The sequence below is a fragment of the Vidua macroura genome, chromosome 7 (assembly GCF_024509145.1).
Source record: "Vidua macroura isolate BioBank_ID:100142 chromosome 7, ASM2450914v1, whole genome shotgun sequence".
Classification (NCBI taxonomy): Eukaryota; Metazoa; Chordata; class Aves; order Passeriformes; family Viduidae; genus Vidua; species Vidua macroura.
In genome coordinates, this window is record NC_071577.1 from 3406503 (window position 1) to 3432608 (window position 26106).

Genomic DNA, 26106 nt, shown 5'->3' on the forward strand with positions numbered 1-26106 from the left:
GAAAAGAAAACAAGATGTTTATTTACATTCAATATTTACATGATAAAGGAAAACAAAATGAAGAAAAGAGCTATTTTGAATAAAATCCCTGCTGGCTCAGGAGGCCCCAGCAAAGACAGCCTGCTGCATCAGCCCTCCACAGAGCCCCAGCAGCCCAGCCAGCCGAGCCGCGACAGACGAGGCCGTGTCTTCCATGCCCTGCGCAGCTGATCTCGCAGCCTCTGGAACTTTGGCATGGGAGCCTGCTCTGCTGCCTTCAGGATGCACAATGATTGAATTGCCAGGCTTCCCACGCTGAGGCTGATGTCATTTACCATTCCTTCAAGGGCTGAAAGAGAGAGGATCAGAGCCACGGTCAGATCCCGACTCAGCGGGGAGCCGAGGAGAGCCCCCTGCCAGGGCCATCCCAGCCAGTTCTTGCCATGGTCAGGAGGGAGTAGGGACCAACAGGATCAGGCCGAAGCTGCGGGCCACGAATCCCCCACGTGTCCCTGAAATCTCTGTGTGCTCTGCCCAGGCCAGCCCTGCTCCGCACAGGGAGCAGAGCCCTCTGCAGCCGGGGCAGGGATGGCAGCTGCCCCCGCCAGCCCCCGCTGTCAGCCCGCTGCCCTCACTCACCCTCAGAGATCAGCTGGAGCTCTCCCTGCTGCCCCCTCAAGCTCCGCCCGGCCATCCCTGTGAACACAGAGCCTGTCACGGCCCAGCGGCACAGCTCCCTGCCAGCGGCGCTGCCAGCCCTGTGGCCACACGGCCTCGTGGCCCGGCAGGGCTCAGCCCGGGCCCTTGCCGCACGCTGCCGCCCAAGGGCACGGCTGCCGGAGGGCGGCAGCAGCGCCCAGGCCAGGCGGGGCTCCACGGCGCCGGGCCCGGATGGCGCTGCCGGGGCAGCAGGCGGGGCTGGGGCCGAGCTGCGGCGGGGCGGGGAGGGAGCCCGGGCTCCTGGCTCACCCATGAACCTGACGGCCGCCTCTCGCAGGGGCTCCTGTGGGCTCTGCAGGTAGGGCAGGGCCCGGCGCAGGTGCTCGGCCGCTCGGCTCCTGTCCTCTGCCAGCTGGAGAGAGCGGCAGCAGGGAAGGGTTGGCGCGGGCTCAGCCCCTGGCCCGGGCGCTCCCTGCGCCCAGCCCCGGCCTCCCCTGCCCGCACAGCCCTGAGGCCCGGCCAGCAGCCGCTGGCGCCGGGCTCTGGAGGGGGCAGAGGGCCGGCTGCTGCCCGGGGAGCCGCGGTGCCGCCCCGCAGCCCCGCCGGGCCGGGGCTCCATCGGCACCCGGCTGGGGCCCACGGGAGCCTGGAGAAGAGCCCGCGCGGCCTCTGGCTGCAGCAGCGGGCAGGGGCACAGCTGCCAGCCCACACACTGAGCACCGCGCTCAGGGCGCTTCTCCAGACTGAGCCTGGGGCTTCCAGGCCGTCCTTACCAGGCAGTTGGCGAAAATCCAGAGTTTCTCCTTTTTCACCAGTTTCTCAAGATCTCTCCTTCTCAGAAACTCGGCCACACAAATCAGCGTTTCCCGAGAAGCCTGGAGAGCAGCAGAGACACGGAGATGGCCCCACAGCCCAGGGACCAGGACCCGCATCCCTGTGCCAAGGCCTGGAGGAGGCTGCAGCCCGCCAGGTGCCAGGGCAGGAGGCAGCCGAGCCCCCTCCCAAGGGGACAGCAGCAGCCCACGAGTGCTCACCTCTGCCACACGCTGATTCTCATCATGGCAGTGGAAGAAGAGTGGCAGCAGGCTCTGGTGCACAGGCCTTTCCAAAGGCTTTTCTCCCTTTTCCAAAAACCCCATCATGTCTTGAAAGAGTTTTATGGAGAGCAGCTGTACCTGGCTATTTTCCTATATGAAGAAAAGGGAAAAATGCCACCGCTTTGGCTCCTCCAGGCCTGCCTGGGCACAGGCCTGGAACTCCACAGGGCACCAAGTTTCCAGGCAGCACCCAGTGACTGTGGCTGGGGGCACAGAGCCTTACATGGTCAAAGAGTGGCAGGAGCGCCTTAGCCAGCTGCAGGGCAATGGGAGTTGAGATCAGAATGGATTTGTGCAAGAATATAAAGCTGAGTGTGATGAGTGTCAGCCCAGCTATCTCTGCATCACTGTCCCACAGTAGGTCCATGAGGCTTTCAGTCAGGCGCCACATCTTTTCAGCCTGTGTGGAACACAAGTTTTTGAAAGACCACCCTGCTGCTGCAGGGCCTGGAGGCCAAAGGCCTGTCCCGAGGCACTGGGGAAGCCGAAACGGGAGAGCTGGGAGCAGCTGCCCCAACGCCTGAAGCCAAGCCCAAGTGACTGCGTTCCCAGCGCAGCTTCAGCCGCTGCCCCCTCTCACCATCGAGGGATCGTCAATGAGCTCGAGAAGGGCCCTGAGCGCCAGGCGACGCCTCTCCCTGCACTCGCTCTGCAGGTACCTGGATGAAACCTCCACAACACTGTCACCACATTCACTTGAATCTAGGCACTCGAGGACCTGAAAGGCACAGGGCAGTGACAGGGGACCGGCCGGCAGGAGCCCAGAAGCGCACAGGGCTGGGCCCAGGCAGCAGCACAGGGCGTGGGCACCGTCCTGGCAGCTGTGGCTACGAGAGGGCAGAGAGCTGGGAGGCAGCTCAGCGAGGCAGCGCTGGCCAACAGGCTCACCTCCACCAGGAAGGCCAGGGCAGGCAGATCCCAGCGTGGCTCCTGTGTGCTGAGCAGCCAGAGGAGGTGGAGTGCAATACTGGAACACAACTCAAGAGAAGCATGGCGCATCTCCCTAGGAGGGCGAAAAAGGGACCAGGACCCTGAAGAAATCTCTCCCAGGACAGGCTCACAGAGGTCTGGTCTTTCACCAAGGGACCTGGGCCACTTAGGAGGTGTCTCCTTCTGTGCTCTCTCCTCTCCCAGCCTTTTCCAGTCTGCTTGGCAGTCCCTCGGTGACGAGGCCCTCTGGCCCACGACCACGGGGACTGTGTGGGGCACCCCAGGCGCAGAGCACAAATGTCAGAGGCAGCAGGGAGAAGGGGGTCTCACCTGGCCAGCAGACCCACGGCATAGTGGTGGGTGTCAGCACAGAGCAGCGTGTCCCAGCCACACCTGCGTTCCATTGACACCACCACATCCTTGTACTGCTTTTGGCACAGCAGGGACTTCAGGGTCCGCACTGCAAATCTGTGTGCAGAGCAAAGCCCAGGTCAGACTGGGAGCATTGGCTCTTGCCCTGGCAATGTGGCAGGGACAGAAGGACTGGGATGGAGCACCTGTTGGGGCTGGTGGCAAGGCCGTGTTGCTCCCGGCATCCCTTCCAGAAGGTAAGGACCTTCGTTGGCATCTGTTCAGTGCTGAAGAACACTTGGAAGAGCAGATGCACAAATAGGCAGGGGAGATGCGCTGTCGCTATACGTGGGACACAGGGCTCCTGGAGGATCTTCCACATCACCACAGTTGCCTGCAAAGAACAAAACCCCCGGAGACAGCGCTCAGTGCCGAGGTGTCCGTGTGACAGGGCCCGAGCGTGGCAGGGAGAGGCCCAGAGAGACACAGGGGGAGCAGCGGGACCGGTGGCCCTGCAGCTGCCCCTAGGCCAGGTTTCAGGGCAGCGCCTGAGGCAGGCAGATGCAGTAGGGGAAGGAGGAAGGAGAGCTGCTGGAGAGGCGGCCTTGGGGCCAGCAAAGGCTACTGGCAGAAACTCACAGCCAGGGCAAAGACACCCGTTTTGTCCCCATCGGAGGTGCACGTGCTGTACTCTGGCCAGCTCCCCAGCACATCCAGGAGAATCAGCTGCACCAGCTCCGCAGTCCTGGGTGAGCACATGATGGTCTTCCACATGGCCATGGCAGCTCTGTGGGGTTAGAGCTCTGTCTCAGGGGGTCTCAGGCACAGCACCGTAGCCTGGGCATGGCCCCTGAGGGGCAGCGAGGGAGCATGGCAGCAGGCTTGGGGGGCTGACATGCCAGGGCTGGGAAAGGGAGCAGCCAGAGGGCCCTGGAAGTCTCTGTTGGTCAGACACCTGGGACAGGCTGTACAGGGCAATGGGCTGGGGGGAGCCCTGAGCCCTCTGGGCAGGTGGGCCCCATACCTGTCACAGGATGGGGTCACACGCAGGAGTGTCATTACTGCGTCATTTGGCTGTCCTTTGGTGAGATGCAGCAGGGTGTTGTCCAGCCTGTGCTCAGCAGAATCATTGGCCGTGAGCCACTGGTGGATGTATCTCACCATGGCAGGCACCTGCAGAAGGCACAGGGCAATTTGGAAAGCTGCCAGAAGGAGCAACGTTCCCAGTGTCCCCAGAGAAGTGCTTCCCTTCCCACCGCAGTGCGATGGCCTCAAAGGCTCACAGGGACCAACACTAGTGGCTTGGGAAGCCATGTGACTCATGAGGGAATTGAAGCCTGGCCACAGGCTGCTTACTTGCTCTGGTCTGAAAACACCCCTCTCCACAAGCAAATCCAGCAGGGCAGCACTGGACTCATGTTTGAGGACCTCTGAGTAATCTCTGAGCCCAGCACCCCTGGAGATGGTCTCTTCCTGCCGAATGCTCTTGATGAATTTGCAAATGAGCTGTAGGAGAAGGGCAAGAAGCCAGGGATGTTGCATGGAGTGCTCCACACACGGTGCTGGGCTGAGCAGTGACAGCAGGCCCAGCCCAGGTGGGGATGGCTGCAGGTACCTGCGCTGCTCTGCGGAAGCGGCCACGGGTGGATTCCTGCTCTTGTTTGTGGTCCAGGGCTGCACCTGGCAAGGAGCGAGCGCAGCCAGAGCTGAGGGGCTGCGGCAGAGGCCGGAGAACACAGCCCAGCCCTGCTCTCCCCAGGCAGGGACAGCCCCGGGATGCCCCAGGGGATGGAGCAAGGCCCTTCTTCCTTCGTCTCCATAGGCACGTCCCCAGGGGATGGGATGGGATGTGATGGGATGGGATGGGATGGGATGGGATGGGATGGGATGGGGTGGGATGGGATGGGATGGGATGGGGCAAAGGTGGCTGCAGGCACCAGCCCTGGGGCCCAGCTCTGCCACTCACCCTCCTGCGGTGGATGGAACGGCACCACCTTTTCGGTCTCCTGTGCTGGGGCAGCTCCAGGGCCTTCTTCCTCCTCCTCCACCCAGGCCAGCTTGGGCACTCTTGGGGGTCTCTTCTCCATGTCAGTGACTGGATTTTTGGGAACTTGCAGGAGAGATCCCTCAGAAAATCTCCACATCAACAAGTCCTGCAGTCGTGTCTGGAAGGCACCTTCCAGAGAGAAGCCTCAGGAAGGCTACAGGACAGCAAGCCCTGCCCTCTGGTCTCAAGGGCTCCTGCCACAAGGACAGGAGACTCCTGCCAGGGATTGTGGTCTGGCCTCGAGGGCACTGGCGGCAGGGCTGAGAGATGCCTCAGAAAAGCTCCAGGGCACCAAGTCCCACACTCTGCCCTCAAGGGCACCTGCAGAACAGAAGCCTCGGGAAGGCCACGGGCCACCAAGTGCTGTGGTGTGGCCTCGAGGTCAGCTGCAGGAACAACGCCTCAGAAAAGCTGCGGGTCGGACACGAACAAGTGAGCTGTGAGGGGGCTCCTCACGGCACTGCTCTGTCCCGTCCTGTCCCGTCGCCTGCTCTGAGCACTCTGGCGTGCTCTTGGCACCACCAGCTGCTGTGTCACCACGTGTCACAAAGGGCCCTTGGACACCCGATTCCATTGCAATTCCACGGTGACCGTGCGGCACCATGTCACAAAGGGCCCTTGGAAACACTGTCACCTGCCCTGGGGCCGCCCCCAGCCCACCCAAAGTGGCCCAGGTTGGAAGGAATCTCTGACCCCAAGGGTCTGAGACAGCGCAACAGGATTTCGGGATGTGCCCCTGGGGACAGCAGCTCAGGGATGCCCTGGGAGGCTTCATTTATGTAGAACACGGGTCCAGAGTTCCCTGCTTCCCCATGCAGATGAACACATATCTGTCATCTGTCAGTTCATGCTTGTCATCTCCCCAAGCTCTAGAAAGTTCCTTGTTCTCAATAACCCCATTGGTTCCCTCCGCAAACCACTCCTCCCCTTCTCCCTCATTGCTTCGGATTATGTCACCCCATCCCTGCTCATCCCTGAAGCCTTTTTCCCATTGGACAGTCTGTACCCTAAGCACTCCCATCCCTCCCCAGTTCTATACCCTGGCCCATCCTTCCCCAGTTGCTCTTGGAGCTGTCTCCCTCTGCGTCTGGTTGTCTCCCTGCTCCTGTTCCTGCTTCCTTCCTCCTTCCACCTGTCCTCAATAAACCCACGTGGATTTCAGCAGCACGAGAGTCCTCCTGTCTTTTGCTGGGGCTACATTTCTCTATCGGGGCACCTGTTGAACAGGCAGCAGCGGGTCACCCTGCAGGACGCGGTCCGGGGCAGCCCGCACAGGATCTTTAGGAACGGCTCAGAGCATCAGCAAAGCCTGCCCTGCTCTGCGGGCTCAGGGCAGCACAAGGAGCCCCCAGGGCTGCCGACGCAGCCGCGCTGGGAAGGGCACGGGGCCTTCCACGGAAGCTGCCACGGCCTCCTTGGGACACGTCCTGGCTGGTGGCCATCCTAAACCCGCGGCTGTGACAGGGACAAGGAACGTGTGGGCCAGGGCACGAATGCTGCTCTGAGCCCTGGGGCCCGGGGAGCGCTGACATCAGCAGGTGTGGCAGAGTCCCCTTTATACCCTTAGCCCTTCCCAAGGTTTTGTCAGTCAATTCTTTCTCTGCTGTCCGTCAGTGAGATTACTTTCTTACATCTTGATTGGAGGTCAGGTGTTGCCATGCCACACCTCCTAGTAACAAGCTCTCCCTCCTCTGAGAGCCCCGACCAGTGGCACCAATTCAGGGGGAAAGGGAAAGAGGACTATGGGGAGAACATGGAAAAATAACAGAACTCTACAAACTTCTCTTCACGTACACATAATAGTCATCTCTGAATTGTGAGAGCCAACTCTTGCCTTAGTCATTTATAACAAATGAAAGATTTTCAAGTTTGCTTCCCATCTCAAAGCAGCAACTCATTTGCCTTAACATCAGCCATTGAGAGTCACTTTAGAAAACATAACACAGAGGCAAAAAAAAAAAAAATGGCCATCCATTGGATTGCAAATCTGAGTCTGGCTCTCAGCAGCCACGGGATGGAGGTTCGCCGATGAGCTGTCCTGCCTGTGGCCGAAGGGCAGACACGCGAGTGGCCGTCCCCAATTCTCGGCCGAGACTGTTGCGGGTGGCGGTGATTGCTGTGGCGTGGGCAGCACAGCAAAGGCACAGGGCACGAGGAAAGAGAGGCAGAGGAATAAGGGAAGGACACTTGTCTGAATCTCCAAGGATTTAATTCCCAAAGGGGGGCAGAGCAAGTGCCAAATCTGAACATGAAAGGACTCCTTTTAAAGGGTAGAAGGAACACGGGGAGTACACAACCTTTGACCAAGAGGAGGGCATCAGGGGAGGGGTGCAGGGTAAGAGCTTCCCAGTAGAAGCCAACATGGGGAGGGAGCAAACCTTCCAATCCAATTCTGCTTTGAGGAAGGGATGAAAGGCAGGGAACACTCCAGAACCAAAGGAGTGTGCTATCTTTGACAGACAGGGGTAAGACAAGGGAACAAGGGAGGCATACAGGGAGACTGACAAGTAGATTGACATACATTTTGGGGGGGAAAACTGTGGTAAACAACTCAGGACTGAACCATTAGGGAGGCCAAACTGGGTACATAGAACCAACCATTACAAACTTAGAACATGGAATATTCAAACATACTACAGAAGAACAAACTGTGAAATAACAGACTACCACACACCTGGAAATTTGATCTCATGTGCCGGCAGTATGCCGGCAGAGGAGAAAGAGAAGCAGGGGGGGAAGGTGCCCAGCCGTGGGAGTTCTGGGCAGCCAAGACTTCAGTCATCCTGGGAGCCCGAGACTTTTAACCCCTTCTTGGATAGAGAAAACTTGGTGAAACATTAATCCTCCTTGCTCTGAAAGAGAAGAGAGACTGCCTGGGATCTGAGATGTTAGAAGAAGAAATCCTAAGTGGGAGGAGATGAAGGAGCAGGCTTGGCTGGACTTCTCTTGTATAGCCATAGACGGAAGCCATTTCTCCTGCAACACAGACTGCATTTTAGGGGGATGTAATGGCTTGAGCCAAGGGAGTGACCGGCTGCAGTGACTGCCAGGGCTGGAGTGTGAGTGACCTGCTGCAGTGATGCCAAGGGAGTGGCAGGAGTGGAGAGGGAGATGAGGAGGGTGTGGTGGTGCCCTCAGTCTTCAGGGAAGAAGAAGATCTCTGTTCTCAAGACCCTTGGCTCCAGGGGAGGAGAAAATGGGGGGCACTGTTGTCCCAAAAAGAGAAACTGTTGTTCTTTGCTCCTTGGCAAAGCGTCCTTCAAAGGAACCCTGTGAGCAGTCTCGGTCCATCATGCACGGTGCTGAGAGCGCTGTACATGGAAGGAGGATGTCACGATGGCAGATTTTCTCCAGGTGGTGCCGTGTGTGACGCGGAAACACAAGAGGTGGCAATTGTGTTTCCTGGGGGAGTCTATGGTAGAAGAGAGACTCCTCTCTCCCTTGATGGACTGAGAATTGATTATCTGAGGGCTGGTAACTTGATCGGGAATGCAAGGTTTTGTCTCACTGTGTTTTGGTGGGAATTGGGTGGGGGGAGGAGGAATGTTTTGGAAGAATTTCCATTCTGAATTCTGTGGGTGTCCTTTATTAGAGTTGTAGGTTAATAAAGTGTTTTTTCTTTATTTCTAAGCTCGAGCCTGCTCTGCTCTGTTTCTAGTCGCATCTCACAGCATTCATTTGCAAAAATACCTTTGCATGGGTGCACTGGCATTGCGCCAGCGTCCAACCATGGCAAAGGGTCAGCAAATATTAAGCAGAAGCCTAAGGAACAAGATGCACTTTAGCCATTTGAAGCTAAGAGAAACGGATGGTTCCTTGTTAAGATCAGAGGAACAGAACATGTTGATACCATTGGAGCAGCCAACAAAGGACTGTGCGTGCTTCAGAAAGAAAGGTGATAAGTGCAGACAGAATGAGACTGTCGGCCTTCATGGCAGTGAGCCCTGTGGAAGACTCGGAGCCTTCCTCAGTGGCACCACCAGAGTACACTGAGTTTTCCATCACGTATGCTAATGATATGAATGACTTCTGAGAAGTAATTTGTATAACCACTCCTAACCAAAGAATGTAATAAATATGCACAAAATGTAACCATATATTGTGCTGTGCAATGTGCTGAGTGTGTGTGTTAGGAGGAGAGTTGGGAAATCCTAGCTCTACAGAGACGGGGCAACTGAGAGGCTTTTTCAAAGATTTTATTCCATTACCAGTCTTGTAGAAGGGTGAGACATAAGAGATGTAAAGCTTAACACCATTCTCTAAGAAGCCACCCTATTTCCTGCTTGCAACACCTTAGAAATGTTTTTCAGCCTATTAGCTTTTGCCACACAATGCTGCTAATACTCCGAACACCAATCACCTATTATTTTACCCTATGTGATCTTGCTACAATGCATCTTTCACAGTTCTAGTTCTCAAAATAGCTGGTCTTTTTGCAAGGCCACCTTCTGAGACTTGTTTCTAGTTCAATCTCTCTCTCAACAATGTCATCTCAATTCCATGGCCTTCCTAAGTCAGCACACCTTATCTCAGAGTTTGCATACAGATGTACAAGACTGTGTCAGCTTTCAGCCAGCTTCTGAAAATCCTTTACAAATACATTTCCCACAGAGGAGCAATCCCCCACGTAGCCAGCGCCGAATAAAGCCAATACCCACCTCTCTGAGTCAGTCTCTGTGGTGACTCCTGGCTCAGTGTTGGAGCCAATCAGTTCTTTTATCAAAATGTTAAAACCAAGTGGTATCTATGAACAAAAACACAGCATCTGGTTCTGGCAAAAAAAAAACAAACAAACAAACAAAAAAAAAACCAGAAAATAAAACCAAAAAAAAACCAAACAAAACAAAACAAAAACAAAAAAAAAAAAAAAAAAAAAAAAAAAAAAAAAAAAAACCACAAAAACAACAACAAAAAAACCACATTGCTTTTCCTTCCTTCAACCTGTGTATTTCTGGACAAGTTTGTTTTCATGATTGCTGGATTAGGCACCACACTCTTACATCCACTGCAATTATTGACACAAACCCAATCCCAGTTAGTGCCAGTATCACAACTGCAGGATGTAGCTTAGGTTGGAAAAGCCTGTGGCACATGGGGACCATCCAAGCAAGTTTTCCTGCCCGTGATTCTCTCCATCCCTCTTCATTTCTTCTAGGACATGACGTGCCTTTTCTGTATTCTGATGGACACTGATCAGTGTCTTCTGACTTTTCTTCTTCTGCTGTTGTAGCACTTTGCACAGGCCAGAATGTTCCAACAGTTTTTGGAGCATGGTAATGTTCGTTTCAATTGCTGTTGGAGACAAGTTGACGTGTAGGCTCTGAAACACAGCTTCTGGTAGGTAATAGTTGAAATCACATCCTGTTAGTAAAGTTACAAATACCTACTTTTGAGTGCTTGGCAAGCCGGACCTTTAATCTGCTGTTATGGTGTCACAGGGGGTTCTGAAACCCAGACATCCTTGCCTTATATCCATACCAGGATGGATTCAGGATCATTGCTGGAGTATATTTCAATGTGACAGACCCTTTGTTCTGGGCTTTCAGAGGGTTACTTGCGCCTTGTCTTGGGGGGTGGTTCATGGTGATGGGGATATCTCGTGGTCATTTGTGCCAGGAAATGTCCCTGTTTCCTACCCTGGGCCTTCCACGGCTTGGGGGATATCAGGAGAGGTGTCAGCTCCACCTGGGATCCCACAGAGGGTGGGGCTGGCTCTGCCTCTTCCCTTCCAGTGGGGGAATGGGAGGAGCGGCCCTGGGGATGTTGGGCTGTGCATGTTTATCTAGCCGGGGGTATTGATACGCTCTAACTTGGCACTAGAATTGGATCTGCCTGTGAATCCTGATTTTAAAGGGTTAAGATTTCAGCTGATGGTTAGAACCAATTCATATTGAAGTTAGATACACCAGCGATAGGTTAATGATGATTAGATGCTTAAGCTAAAGCTAATTGTTCTATTACAAGCTCATTTGTAGAAGGAAGTGGAGAAAGTGAACAGGAACCTCTTGAAACCAGTAGAACAATGCCCAGCACCTGGCCCCTATGTCAGTCCATCACGAAGCAGGGGGCCTTGGATCATGCCAGAGGGTCACAGAGACCTGATGAAGACCTTCCTGACTTCCTCCCTGGCACCACTGGCCCAATTTGAGACCACCGACCCAATTCAAGAGAAGAACTGCGCACGCATGAAGGACTAATAACCTCATTTGAATACAAAGCAGGGATGGGAGGTGCTGCGGTTGCACATATGTATTATTTTGGGAAATAAACAGAAGGCAGAAACCCTTCTGTGACGCAGTCACGCATTTCGGGGACAATCCCCACGGTGCTGCCTGCCAGCGTAACAAACATACCACTTTCTAACTTTGACCAGTTTGAGGGTTTTTGTCTGTGATTTTTGGTTTTAATGATTCAGTTGGCGAGCCAGCCAGGAGGAGCCTCTGCTCTGCTGTGAGACCAGCCCAGGTTGTGGACCCCCTTGGGGCGACCCCAGGGCATTCCTGGAAGAGTGGGCTCCGCTGCCCAGACTGTTCATCCAGGAGCAGACAAGGACCCCTGACTACTAAAACTCCGGTAGGTTTAAAAATTAAAACAGTTTTAAATAGTGACCTGTATAGCGGATGCATGGTCAGGAAAGGCCGTTTGATACGTTGTGGGAGATGTTATAAGAGGCCGTCTGAAGCCCCTCGTTCTCCATTCTGCCTTCCGATTGCCACGAGAAAGAATCCCTTCCCCCACTGCAGTTTCCGGCTTAGAACAGGACACAGTGCAGGTGCAACCACTGAACCGTCATGCTCGCTGTTCTGAACAAGGCCTGACAAGAACTTGGCAAGGAGTTGGCAAGGACTTGGCAAAGACCTGACATGGAGCCAGCACGGGACAGCCTGATGCGCGGCCTGCTTCTGATCTCCGTTCCTTAAGCCGAATGAGCTTTTGGGGTGACTCCCGTGGTCCTTCATTGAAGACACCTCATCTGCCTCGTTACCACCGTGACAAAGAAAGAATGAGAACTCTCCTCCCAAGGACTGAGACTGAGACCCCTACTATAGGCAGGAGGGGAAATTGGTGGTCTGACCACTAATGACATGACCTGTTTCCCATCAGTATTTTCAATGGATTTATTCTTCATTGTATTCGTCTTGCTTTGGTGGTTTCTGTGGACTCACCCGTTCCCTCGTGGCGATTACAATGGACTTTCACTGTTCCACTTGTTCCCCCCTCTTTCCTATGTGGACTATAACTGGACCCCCGAGTCCACCAGAACTTGGAAGACTTCCCCGACACGACAGACGGATCCCCATCGTCCGGACCACTGAGCATCTCGCCTGTGTTGGTAGCTATTCCCATACCCCTCTTCTCTCTCTCTCTCTATCCTTTTATCTCCTTTCTGATCCCCACTATCGCATTTACTGGTTTGGCCCCTAATAAAGGTGCATTTGTTGTGATTAACTGATAGTCCCTTGTTGTTTGCCTTTTTTGCACTTTTGGGATGGGTGAAAAGAACCATCACGACACCCCGCAATAAGCGGATCGTGAGGTTAAAATTGGTGTCACAGACAGGATTTCTGTCTAGACAGAAGGGTTGCAGGTGAAAAGGTACCCACAGTGTCTTTGGAAATTCACAAAGGATCCCTTAGTGCAAAAGGCGGGACACTGTTGTTTTGTTGTTGTTGTGTATGTCTGGTCTGGGAAGGAAGGGACAACTTGCAGAAACTAAGCAGAGCCTCCCAGGCAGATTATTGTCCTTTCACCCACCCAGGGAAGCGAAGGGCGACACAGCGAGGGCTGTGTAGTTTTGTGGAACTTAAGTTTGTACCTCCCTGTTGTGGTTTTGGTCCCTTCACAAAATGAGTGATAATCTTATTGTTGAAATTAAAGCTGAATTTTATGCACTACTAGCCAAACACAATGCCAAACCTTCTACGGAAGGAGAAAAATGGGCACAGAGTAATTGGTTTAACTTAGAAAATGCTATTGATAGAGTGTGTTCATTACGACATGAAACAAAATTCAAACTGAGCAAAAATAAAACTATCTTATGCTCAGTTTTGGGAGCTTGTCTCATGGCAGCTACAGAAAATCGCTTCGAGTGAAGAAGTGAGGAGCATGCTATAATAGACTCCCTTCAAAATCTAGTTGAAATTTTGCAAAAACAGTTCTATGAAGCAAAAAATGTGATCTATGCATTGCGAGCTGCCTTAACAGAGGAACATGTTAAGAAATCACATCATGCTGATTCCTCTACAGAGCTTGAGGAGAAGGAAACTCCTCACATTAACCAAATCTATCCTCGTCAAGAACTTGAAGCAGCAAGTAATTGTGGGGAACATTGCTGCCATCACTTGAGACCCTTGATTAAAAGAGAGAATAACTATCTCAGTGATGATGATCTCGACCCTCACATCACAACCAAACACATACCACCACAACTAAACACTGCCACTGAGCTAGCTAAGCTTAAAAGGGAATACGGACACCTTCCACATGAATAGAAACAGAATATGTTTTCCGGGTGTCCCTCACTGGTGGTGATCAAATTAAATTAACTGAACAGGAAGCCAGTGGGGATTGGGGACATGGTGTCTTCTCAACAACAGGAGATAAACGATTTTAAAGTTGGTGTCTTCAAAGTCACTCTTGGTACTTGAAGATTGGATTGTGCAGGAAAAAACTAGGAAACGATTGTAAAATTTTGTCAAACAAAGTTTAGGTAGAGTGAGTAAAAATAAGTAACTGAAATGTCCTATAAAATTACAAATCAGAGGAGACCGAATTTGGTAGAGGTTGCTTGTTCAAAGGGCTCCCCTTGTGAACCCTGGGTTTGTTTTCTCTGTATTCAGTGTAAAAAGTTGTGGTATACACAGACATTTAAGTAGAGAAGGCTGAGAGAGGCACCTTGTCATTTTAAAGAAACAAAGGCTGCTCAGAGAGCTATAAGGATTTTAGTAGCAACTGATCATGAGGAGCAATGAAATAACAAGTTATTTGAGAAAAATGGAAACCAAAAAAAAAAAAAAGGATTTTTAGTAGACATGGGGGCAATTAACTTAGTGTGAAATAAAGCCTTAATGTCAATAACACATGATTATGTCATGGTAAGGGGAGCTACTTGGCCAATCTGAAAGAGCATATTTTTGCAAACTATCAAAATATCAACTTGGAAAACAAGTGGGCATTTATAGGTTTGTCTAGCAGTTGAAAACAAAAGATAGGGAGATTATTTGGGAAGTAAAGGAAAATAATGGATCAGGTATCTCCTGAGGTGTGGCCTTCTAATATACCAGGGAGAGCAAAGAATGCACCCCCAGTGCAAGTTAAGCTTAAAAAGGGGGAAAGAACCAGTTAAAAAGTTAAACAATATCCCTTAAAGAAGGAAGACCGAGAAAAGATTAGCCAAGTAATGAAAATGTTTTTACGGACAGAGCTATGAAAAGAGTGTCAGTTTGAGTTCAATACTCCTTTTTTACCTGTTCAAAGGCCTGATGGATCATACTGAACAGTACAAGATTTAAGAGCTGTTCATAAAACAACTGAGGATTTATAGCCAGTGGTTGCCAAGCTCTGCACTTTGTTAACCTGTTTAACACCTGAATTAACCTAGTTTACTGTTTCGATCTGAAGGGTGCCTTCTTTTGCCTCCCTCTCCATGAAGCCAGCCAGAAAATGTTTGTCTTCCAATGAGAGAATCCCAAGAGTGGGCGGAAGACTCAGCTCACATCAATGGTATTAAGAACAGCCCCAGGATATTCGGAGAGCAGCCTACAAGAGATCGAGAGTGCTGGGAAGCTCCATCAGAGGAAGGACAGCTGCTGCAGTGTGTATGGCCTCCGGGTAACTACCTGATCCCAAGAGGCGTGTGTGGACTAGGCGGTGAGCCTCTAGAAGGCAAAAATCCTTGTGTGGCACAGTCACGCATTTCGGGGACTGTGTAATAAACATACCACTTTCTAACTTGGACTAGTTAGAGAGTCTTTGTCCTTGAGTTTTGTTTTATATGGTTCACCACCAAAAGGAAAGCGGCTCCAGTTTCCCGTAGCTGAACTGCCAGGTATGATGATGATGATGATGATGATGACATGTCTGATCCCCATGAAGGAACCTCCAAGACATGTGCCCAAAGGAAGAAGGATAACCAGGCTTAGAGGGGCCCTGCTTCTAGCCAGGTAGAGGCAAGGGAAAACCATGTTTTGTGGACTGTGTGGATTCCTTGGCCTGGCACATCTGAAGCACAAGAATATAAAGCTTTGGTCGATACTGGTGTGCAATGCACATTAGTCCCATCGAGACATGCGGGGGCAGAATCTGTCTCTACTGCTGGCGTGACAGGGGGATCACAGGATTTTCCTTTAGTGGAAGCTGATGTGAGCCTGACTGGAAATGAGTGGAAGAAACACCCTATTGTGACTGACCCAGAGGCCCCAAGTCTTTTGGGCATAGATTGCCTCCAAAGTGGGTATTTCAAAGCTCCAAAAGGACTCAGGTGGGCATTTGGGATAGCAGCTGCAGTGACAGAGGGCGTCCAGCAATTGAACACCTTGCCTGGACTGTCCCAGAATCCATCTACAGGAGGACTTCTGAAGGGAGAAGAGACACAGGTACCAATTGCCACCTCAACAGTGCATCACCGACAGTACAGAACAACTCGAGATGCTGTGGTTCCCATCCATAAGATGATCCCAGAGCTGCAGAGCCAAGGGGTGGTCAGCAAAACCCACTCACCCTTCAACAGCCCCATTTGGCCTGTGTGTAAATCTGAAGGAGAATGGAGATTGACAGTGGACTACTGTGCATGGAATGAAGTGACACCACGGCTGAGCACTGCTGTGCCAGACATGTTAGAGCTCCAGTAGAAGCTGCAGTCCAAGGCTATCGATGTTGCCAATGCCTTTTTCTCCGTTCCTCTGGCAGCAGAATGCAGGCCTCAGTTTGCCTTCACGTGGAGGGCAGTGCAGTATACCTGGAACCGACTGCCCCAGGGCTGGAAGCACAGCCCCACCATCTGCCATGGACTGATCCAGACTGCACTGGAAAAGGCTGAGGCTGCAGAACACCTGCAGTATATTGATGACATCATTGTCTGGGGGAACACAGCCGCAGAAATGTTTGAGAAAGGAGAGAAAATCATCCGCATCCTGCTGGAAGCTGGTTTTGCCATCAAAAAGAGCAAAGTTAAGGGACCAGCTTGTGAGATCCAGTTCCTGGGAGTAAAGTGGAAAGATGGACGGCATCAGATTCCTCCGGATGTCATCAACAAGATTACAGCAATGTCTCCTCCAACCAACAAGAGGGAAACACAAGCTTTCCTAGGCTCCATAGGTTTCTGGAGAATGTATATTCCTCAGTACAGTCAGATCCGGAGGCCTCTTTACCTGGTCACCCACAAGAAGAAAGATTTCCACTGGGGCCCTGAGCAGCAACAAGCTTTTGCCCAGATTAAGCAGGAGATCACTCATGTAGTCGTCCTTGGCCCAGTCAGGACAGGACCAGAGGTGAGGAATGTGCTCTACTCTGCAGCCGGGAGCCATGGTTTGTCCTGGAGCCTTTGGCAGAAGGTGCCTTGGGAGACTCAATGCCCACCACTAGGATTTTGGAGTCGAAGCTACAGAGCATCTGAAGCCAACTCCACCCCAAGAGAGAAGGAAATCTTGGCTGCCTACGAAGGAGTCCAAGCCGCCTCAGAGGTGATTGGTACAGAAGTACAAGTCCTCCTGGCACCCTCACTACCGGTGCTGGGGTGGATGTTCAGAGGAAAGGTTCCCTCCACCCACCATGCCACCAGTGCTACATGGAGCAAGTGGATTGCTCTCATCACGCAGCATGCTCATATTGGTAAACTGAATCGCCCTGGGATTTTGGAAGCCATTACAAATTGGCCCGAAGGTGAAAATTTTGGTGTCACAGATGAAGAACAAGTGACAAGGGCTGAAGAAGCTGCACCATACAAGCAACTGCCAGCAGAAGAAACACGCTACGTTCTTTTCACTGACCGTTCCTGTCGCATCGTAGGGATGAATTGGAAGTGGAAAGCAGCTGTATGGAGCCCCACACGACAGGTCACCGAGGCCACTGAAGGAGAAGGGGGATCAAGCCAACTTGCGGAACTCAAAGCCCTTCTACTGGCCCTGGACAATGCCGAAAGAGAGAAGGGGCCAAAGCTCTAGCTCTACACTGACTCGTGGATGGTAGCCAATGCTTTGTGGGGAGGGCTGGAGAGGTGGAAAGAGGCTAACTGGCAGCACAGAGGAAAATCAGTTTGGGCTGCTGAAGAGTGGGAAGACATCGCTACCAGGGTAGGGAAGCTACCTGTGAAAGTTGGCCACGTGGATGCCCATGTTCCCAAGAGTAGAGCTGATGAGGAGCACCAAAACAATCAGCAGGTAGACCAGGCATGTTACTCCTGGGAGGATTGAGTCAGACAATGGGACTCAATTCAAGAACAGCCTGATCAACACCTGGGGCAGGGAACATGGCACTGAGTGGATGTACCGTATCCCCTATCAGGCACGAGCTGCACGCAAAGTGGAGAGCTACAATGCACTGTTCAAAACCCATGAAAGCATTGGGTGGGGGATCTTTCAAAAATTGGGAGCAGCATTTAGCAAAGGCCACCTGGTTAGATAACACCCGAGGTTCCACCAACCGAGCAGGTCCTGCCCGCTCTGAGTCCCTGAATGTAGGAGACAAAGTCCCAGTGGTACATGTCAGAGGTTTGTTAGGGAAGACAGCGTGGATCAATTCTGCCTCGAGTACAGACAAACTCATTCATGGCGTTGTCTCTGCCCAGGGACCAGATTGCACGTGGTGGATAATGCAGAGAGATGGAACAACACGATGTGTACCTCAGGGAGATCTGATTGTGGGGTGAGACTCAGATGCAAATATCACTGTTTGCGGGATGTTACTGCCACCGTCTGTACCTTAAACCACACGGACATGAGATAGAAGGAAATGCGTGAGTGTTGAAGGTCTGAGCAAGTGAAAGATGGAGTTGGAGTGAGTAAAAAGAAAGTGGGGAATCCTGCAGCTCTGAAGTCTGGGGCCTGGATGCAGTGGTCTGGTGTGGGGACGTGACGGGGGCATGATGGGTGTTGCTTGTAATTTTTTGGGTGGGACAGATGGAAGTTTTTACGTGAATAAAATGCATGATGTTTGGTAGTAAGTTGAGGATATAAGTTGACGGGGATAAGGGGTGGAATGCCCTAGGGTGACGTTATGATGCTTGTATCCCCAGTCGTGTGTTCTCTTTATGCTGGATGTTATATTCTGTGCCTTCAAGACTGGCTCTGAGAGCGAAGGCGGGGAGAAGAAGAAGCACGGAGTTTTGTTATCAGCCTGCACTCACTGCTTCACATTCTGCTGGAACACAGAACTGTTGTGTTGTCTGGGCACGGATGGGGCAGAACAGGGCCCTCCTTTGCTTTTTAGTCAGTTTAGCTAGCTGAGGCAGAGAAGTTTTCCCTGGACTGTTTTTTTCCTTTCCTTTTTCTCGGAACTGTTTGAACCTGCTCCGGACTGGGACCCGGGGAAACACCGAGAGCTCGCACTTTGTGGCCTACTCGGGGCAGCAGCCTTTCCCAGGGCCAGAGGGACTGAGAACAGAGCAACCACCCACCGGAGAGATTTTCTGAATTTGTCATCCCATCAGAGCGGCAAATTAGTTTTGTCATCTGGTATTGTTCTCTTTTTTGTGCTGGGGAGTGTTTTGCCTCTTTAAATTAACAGGTTTTTTTCCACTTCTCTCCAGAAGGAGATTTTTTTCACAAACCACTTGGAGGGAGGGGCCGTGTGGGTTGGTTTTCTGGAGGGACCCCTTTTGGAGGTTTTCTCCCAAATCTGCCCTAAACCAGGACACTCGGTCAGATCCAGCAGTGGTCCTGTTCAGCCTGAGCTCAGCAGACTGATTGGACAGGAGCCACTGGTGCATGTCCCCTCAGTGAACCTCATGTCCCTCAGTGACCCAGGTCCCCTCAGCAGCGCTTGGGACACCCACCTTTCACTCAGCGACCCTCACAGCCTGTCAGCGAACCGAGGGGCAGCAGCCACCCACCCCCTCAGTGACTCAGCCCCAGGAGAGTGGGTCATGCTGGCCAGGGTCCTGCAGCAGGCAGAAAGCCACTGGGGCACGAAAAAGGCTCTGCTCTGCTCACAGCGTGGGCTGAGGGCTGGCAGAGCTCCATTTCCCCCTTGAGATGTCAGAGACAGGGCCTTTCAGCCTCCTGCTAGGGCTGCCCCTCTCTGCAGGCAGCCAAAGGAGCACAAGGGCAAAAGGCCAACGACAGCAAAGCAAAGACCCAGCCCTGCACACAGGGAGGTGGCCCAAAGCAAAGCAAAGCCAGCGTGGCACCATGAAGGTGCCCGCTGCGCTCTCGTGTGTTCCCTGCCCTGGGAATGCCAGCAATGCCCTTTGCCCAGAGGGCCTTTCTGTGGCCCCTCTTGGGCTCAAAGCTGCTGCTCTTCTCGCTCAATAATGTCTAAACCCACAGAGCTTGGCATCCTCCACGGCAACAGCAGCAAGACTCAGCAAGCAGGCAGTCAAGCTCGGTGCCTAAGGCTGAGGGGCCAGGGACTCCAGTCTCAGCACAGCGAGGGCACACGCCCAGCCCCACAACTGCTGGCCTCACAGCCCTGAAAGGCCGGCACCAGGGTTCCACGCCTGATTCCAGGGGGTCCCTCCAACCGCCCACTGAGGAAGCGCCAGAGCAGCCGGGTGCCAGGAACAAGGCGGCTGCCTGGGGGCTGCTTGTGGCCTCTGACACCCAATTGCTCAGGGCTGCCCACTGCCCCAGCCCCTCCGGGTCTCCCCCAGCCCGGCCAACCTGCCCGGCAGCAGCGCCGCAGCCCCACAGCAGCTCCAGGGGAGCCGCATCAAGAGGCACCTCAGAGCCCTCAGCAATCCAGCCAGCAACACACGGGCAGGAGGACACGGATGGCGCTTCCTGCCTGGGACAGGCCTTGTGGCCATCTCCAGGCACCGCTCTCGCAGGGATCCCTGCGGCTCCGGCCCTGCCCTCCCGCTCTGTGGGCAGCACAAAGGCTTCAGCACAACCCCCAAAGGCCAGGGGGCTTCTGGCCATTTTCCCTGCAACACTGCACGATGGGGAAGCTTGCTGAGCACAAGCACCCTTTTCCCCCTCCTCCCCTATGCCCTGCAGATCCAGGGTAGCAAAAGAAAGATCCTGGGAGTCTGTCTTTTATAACACATACTATATTTACATACTAAAGGAAAACAAAACAAGATATTTATTTACATTCAATATCTACATACTAAAGGAAAACAAAATGAAGAAAAAAGCTATTTTGAATAAAATCTCTGCTGGCTCAGGAGGCCCCAGCAAAGACAGCCTGCTGCATCAGCCCTCGACAGAGCCCCAGCAGCCCAGCCAGCCGAGCCGCGACAGACGAGGCCGTGTCTTCCATGCCCTGCGCAGCTGATCTCGCAGCCTCTGGAACTTTGGCATGGGAGCCTGCTCTGCTGCCTTCAGGATGCACAATGACTGAATTGCCAGGCTTCCCACGCTGAGGCTGATGTCATTTACCATTCCTTCAAGGGCTGAAAGAGAGAGGATCAGAGCCATGGCCAGATCCTGGATCTGCGGGGAGCCGAGGAGAGCCCCCTGCCAGGGCCATCCCAGCCAGTTCTTGCCATGGCCAGGAGGGAGTAGGGACCAACAGGATCAGGCCGAAGCTGCGGGCCACGAATCCCCCATGTGTCCCTGAAATCTCTGTGTGCTCTGCCCAGGCCAGCCCTGCTCCGCACAGGGAGCAGAGCCCTCTGCATCCGGGGCAGGGATGGCAGCTGCCCCCGCCAGCCCCCGCTGTCAGCCCGCTGCCCTCACTCACCCTCAGAGATCAGCTGGAGCTCTCCCTGCTGCCCCCTCAAGCTCCGCCCGGCCATCCCTGTGAACACAGAGCCTGTCACGGCCCAGCGGCACAGCTCCCTGCCAGCGGCGCTGCCAGCCCTGTGGCCACAGGGCCTCGTGGCCCGGCAGGGCTCAGCCCGGGCCCTTGCCGCACGCTGCCGCCCAAGGGCACGGCTGCCGGAGGGCGGCAGCAGCGCCCAGGCCAGGCGGGGCTCCACGGCGCCGGGCCCGGATGGCGCTGCCGGGGCAGCAGGCGGGGCTGGGGCCGAGCTGCGGCGGGGCGGGGAGGGAGCCCGGGCTCCTGGCTCACCCATGAACCTGACGGCCGCCTCTCGCAGGGGCTCCTGTGGGCTCTGCAGGTAGGGCAGGGCCCGGCGCAGGTGCTCGGCCGCTCGGCTCCTGTCCTCTGCCAGCTGGAGAGAGCGGCAGCAGGGAAGGGTTGGCGCGGGCTCAGCCCCTGGCCCGGGCGCTCCCTGCGCCCGGCCCCGGCCTCCCCTGCCCGCACAGCCCTGAGGCCCGGCCAGCAGCCGCTGGCGCCGGGCTCTGGAGGGGGCAGAGGGCCGGCTGCTGCCCGGGGAGCCGCGGTGCCGCCCCGCAGCCCCGCCGGGCCGGGGCTCCATCGGCACCCGGCTGGGGCCCACGGGAGCCTGGAGAAGAGCCCGCGCGGCCTCTGGCTGCAGCAGCGGGCAGGGGCACAGCTGCCAGCCCACACACTGAGCACCGCGCCCAGGGGGCTTCTCCAGGCTGAGCCTGGGGCTTCCAGGCCGTCCTTACCAGGCAGTTGGCGAAAATCCAGAGTTTCTCCTTCTTGACTAGTTTCTCAAGATCTCTCCTGTTCAGGAACTCGGCCACACGAATCAGCATTTCCCGAGAAGCCTGGAGAGCAGCAGAGACACGGAGATGGCCCCACAGCCCAGGGACCAGGACCCGCATCCCTGTGCCAAGGCCTGGAGGAGGCTGCAGCCTGCCAGGCGCCAGGGCAGGAGGCAGCCGAGCCCCCTCCCAAGGGGACAGCAGCAGCCCACAAGTGCTCACCTCTGCCACACGCTGATTCTCATCATGGCAGTGGAAGAAGAGTGGCAGCAGGCTGTGGCACACTTGTGACTTCAGAGTGTTTCTCTCCTTTTCCAATGGAAGAGTCAGCAGTGTTCGGAAGATCAGCATGGAGAGCAGCTGTACCTGGCTATTGTCCTGTATTAAGAGACAAAAAGAAGACCTCAGCATGGGCTGCGAGGGGCTCAGCTGGGTGCATGCCTGCAAATCCACAGGGCACCAAGTGTCCGGGCAGTACCCAGGGGCCGTGGCTGGGGGCACAGAGCCTTACGAGGTCAAAGAGTAGCACGACTGCCTGAGCCAGCTGCAGGGCGAAGGAGCTGGGTATTGGCGTGTCCTTGTCCAAGATTATAAAGCTGAGAACCATGAGTGTTATCTTAACAATCTCTCCATCTGCATCCCGCAGGAGCTCCACAAGACTTTCAGTCAGGCTCCACATTTTTTCGGTCTGTGTAGAACACAAGTTTGTGAAAGGCCACCCTTCTGCCACAGGATCTAGAGGCCAAAGCACTCGGGCAGCTGAAGCGGGAGGCAGGAGAGCTGGGAGGAGCTGCCCCAGCACCCCAAGCACAGCCAAGCCCAAGAAACTGCGTTCCCCAGCCCCACGCTGCCTGCACGGCTTCAGCCACTGCCCCCTTCTCACCATCAAGGGATTGTCAGTGAGCTTGAGAAGGCCCTTGAGTGCCAGGTGACGCCTCTCCCTGCACTCACTCTGCAGGTGCCTTGAGAAGATTTGCAGGACTCTGTCAGCATGGCGTTCACTCAAGTCCAGGTGCTCGAGGACCTGAAAGGCACAGGGCAGTGACAGGGGACCGGCTGGCAGGAGCCCAGAACCGCACAGGGCGTGGGCACCGTCCCAAGCAGCTGCGGCTACGAGAGGGCAGAGAGCTGGGAGGCAGCTCAGCGAGGCAGCGCTGGCCAACGGGCTCACCTCCACCAGGAAGGCCAGGGCAGGCAGATCCCAGCATAGCTCCTGTGTGCTGAGCAGCCGGAGCAGATAGCGAAAGATCCGGAAACACGAGCGTATGGAGATGCAGGACATCTCCCTGTCAGGAGTAAAAGTCCATAAGACTGTGAGCCAGTGGAACAAACTTCTCCCAGGATTGACTCACAGAGTTCTGGTCTTTCCCCAGCATCCTGCAAGGGGACCTGGGCCATTTGGGAGGTGGCTCTTTGTGGGCACCCTCCTCTCCCAGCCTTTTCCAGTCTGCTTGGCAGTCCCTCGGTGACGAGGCCCTCTGGCCCACGACCACGGGGACTGTGTGGGGCACCCCAGGCGCAGAGCACAAATGTCAGAGGCAGCGGGGAGAAGGGGGTCTCACCTGGCCAGCAGACCCACGGCATAGTGGTGGGTGTCGGCACAGAGCAGCGTGTCCCAGCCACACCTGCGTTCCATTGCCATCACCACATCCTTGTACTGCTTTTGGTACAGCAGGGACTTCAGGGTCCACACTGCAAACCTGTGTGCAGAGCAAAGCCCAGGTCACACTTGCAGTGCTGGCTCCGGCCCTGGCAATGTGGCAGGGACAGAAGGACTGGGATGGAGCACCTGTTGGGGCTGGTGGCAAGGCCGTGTTGCTCCTGGCATCCCTTCCAGAAGGTAAGGACCTTCTTTGGCATCTGTTCAGTGCTGAAGAACACTTGGAAGAGCAGATGCACAAATAGGTGGGGGAAATGCAGCTTCACGTTGTGTGGGACACAAGGCTCCTGGAGGATCTTCCACATCACCACAGTTGCCTGCAAAGAACAAAGCTCAGTGCCGAGGTGCCCGTGTGACAGGGCCCGAGCGTGGCAGGGAGAGGCCCAGAGAGACACAGGGGGAGCAGCGGGACCGGTGGCCCTGCAGCTGCCCCTAGGCCAGGTTTCAGGGCAGCGCCTGAGGCAGGCAGATGCAGTAGGGGAAGGAGGAAGGAGAGCTGCTGGAGAGGCGGCCTTGGGGCCAGCAAAGGCCACTGGCAGAAACTCACAGCCAGGGCAAAGACACCCGTTTTGTCCCCATCGGAGGTGCACGTGCTGTACTCTGGCCAGCTCCCCAGCACATCCAGGAGAATCAGCTGCACCAGCTCCGCAGTCCTGGGTGAGCACATGATGGTCTTCCACATGGCCATGGCAGCTCTGTGGGGTTAGAGCTCTGTCTCAGGGGGTCTCAGGCACAGCACCGTAGCCTGGGCATGGCCCCTGAGGGGCAGCGAGGGAGCATGGCAGCAGGCTTGGGGGGCTGACATGCCAGGGCTGGGAAAGGGAGCAGCCAGAGGGCCCTGGAAGTCTCTGTTGGTCAGACACCTGGGACAGGCTGTACAGGGTGATGGGCTGGGGGGAGCCCTGAGCCCTCTGGGCAGGTGGGCCCCATACCTGTCACAGGATGGGGCCACACGCAGGAGTGTCATTACTGCGTCATTTGGCTGCGCTTTGGTGAGATGCAGCAGGGTGTTGTCCAGCCTGTGCTCAGCAGAATCATTGGCCGTGAGCCACTGGTGGATGTATCTCACCATGGCGGGCACCTGGAGAAGGCACAGGGCAATTTGGAAAACTGCCAGAAGGAGCAACGTTCCCAGTGTCCCCAGAGAAGTGCTTCCCTTCCCACCACACTGCAATGGCCTCAAAGGCTCACAGGGACCAACACTAGTGGCTTGGGAAGCCATGTGACTCATGAGGGAATTGAAGCCTGGCCACAGGCTGCTTACTTGCTCTGGTCTGAAAACACCCCTCTCCACAAGCAAATCCACCAGGGCAGCACTGGACTCATGTTTGAGGACCTCTGAGTATTCTCTGAGCCCAGCACCCCTGGAGATGGTCTCTTCCTGCCGAATGCTCTTGATGAATTTGCAAACGAGCTGTAGGAGAAGGGCAAGAAGCCAGGGATGTTGCATGGAGTGCTCCACACACGGTGCTGGGCTGAGCAGTGACAGCAGGCCCAGCCCAGGTGGGGATGGCTGCAGGTACCTGCGCTGCTCTGCGGAAGCGGCCACGGGTGGATTCCTGCTCTTGTTTGTGGTCCAGGGCTGCACCTGGCAAGGAGTGAGCACAGCCAGAGCTGAGGGGCTGCGGCAGAGGCCGGAGAACACAGCCCAGCCCTGCTCTCCCCAGGCAGGGACAGCCCCGGGATGCCCCAGGGGGATGGAGCACGGCCACTGAGGTGTGTCTGCCAGGACCCCTTCCATCGTGTCCCCAGGCTGGTCCCCAGAGGCTGGGATGGGTTGGGAAGGGATGGGATCGGATAGGATGCAATGGGATGCAAAGGTATGTGATGAAATCCAATGGGAGAGGATGGAAGAGGATGCAGTTGGATCCGATAGGATGGGATAAAGCTCGTTGCAGGCACCAGCCCTGGGGCCCAGCTCTGCCACTCACCCTCCTGCGGTGGATGGAACGGCACCACCTTTTCAGTCTCCTGTGCTGGGGCAGCTCCAGGGCCTTCTTCCTCCTCCTCCACCCAGGCCAGCTTGGGCACTCTTGGGGGTCTCTTCTCCATGTCAGTCACTGGATTTTTGGGAAATTGCAGGAGAGATCCCTCAGAAAATCTCCATGTCAGCAAGTCCTGCAGTCGTGTCTGGGAGGAACCTTCCAGAGAAAAGCCTCAGGAAGGCTACAGGACAGCAAGCCCTGCCCTCTGGTCTCAAGGGCTCCTGCCACAAGGACAGGAGACTCCTGTCAGGGATTGTGGTCTGGCCTTGAGGGCACTGGCGGCAGGGCTGGGAGATGCCTCAGAAAAGCTCCAGGGCACCAAGTCCCACACTCTGCCCTCAAGGGCACCTGCAGAACAGAAGCCTCAGGAAGGCCACGGGTCACCAAGTGCTGTGCTGTGGCCTCGAGGTCAGCTGCAGGAACGACGCCTCAGAAAAGCTGCGGGTCGGACACGAACAAGTGAGCTGTGAGGGGGCTCCTCATGGCACTGCTCTGTCCTGTCCTGTCCCTTTGCCTGCTCTGAGCACTGTGGCGTGCTCTTGGCAGCACCAGCTGCTGTGTCACCACGTGTCACAAAGGGCCCTTGGACACCCGATTCCATTGCAATTCCACGGTGACCGTGCGGCACCATGTCACAAAGGGCTCTTGGAAACACTGTCGCCTGCCCTGGGGCTCATCCCTGAAGCCTTTTTCCCATTGGACAGTGTGTACCCTAAGCACTCCC

The 26106-nt window shown here is 54.9% G+C and overlaps 1 protein-coding gene across 1 annotated transcript; it reads right to left on the minus strand.

Moving 5' to 3' along the window:
• Positions 1 to 25858, minus strand: LOC128809957 (maestro heat-like repeat family member 5). Its single transcript, XM_053982388.1, has 15 exons — positions 25731 to 25858; positions 25329 to 25457; positions 24921 to 24985; positions 24330 to 24811; positions 23945 to 24092; positions 23527 to 23714; positions 23300 to 23437; positions 2625 to 2739; positions 2317 to 2454; positions 1960 to 2136; positions 1674 to 1826; positions 1413 to 1514; positions 949 to 1051; positions 619 to 675; positions 1 to 328 (listed from the first exon to the last, which is right to left on the minus strand). Exons 2-15 carry the CDS (start codon positions 25447 to 25449, stop codon positions 129 to 131), a joined length of 2187 nt encoding a protein of 728 aa, XP_053838363.1. The 5' UTR covers positions 25450 to 25457; positions 25731 to 25858; the 3' UTR covers positions 1 to 128.
• Between the last annotated feature and the right edge of the window lie 248 nt (positions 25859 to 26106).

Excerpts from the sequence above, each read along its gene's own strand:
- LOC128809957 (XM_053982388.1), bottom strand. The coding sequence starts at position 25,449 with ATGGAGAAGAGACCCCCAAGAGTGCCCAAGCTGGCCTGGGTGGAGGAG. Across the intron at positions 24,986-25,328 it reads GTTCCATCCACCGCAGGAGG|GTGCAGCCCTGGACCACAAA; the intron begins GTGAGTGGCAGA and ends ACTCCTTGCCAG. Across the intron at positions 24,812-24,920 it reads GCTTCCGCAGAGCAGCGCAG|CTCGTTTGCAAATTCATCAA; the intron begins GTACCTGCAGCC and ends CTTCTCCTACAG.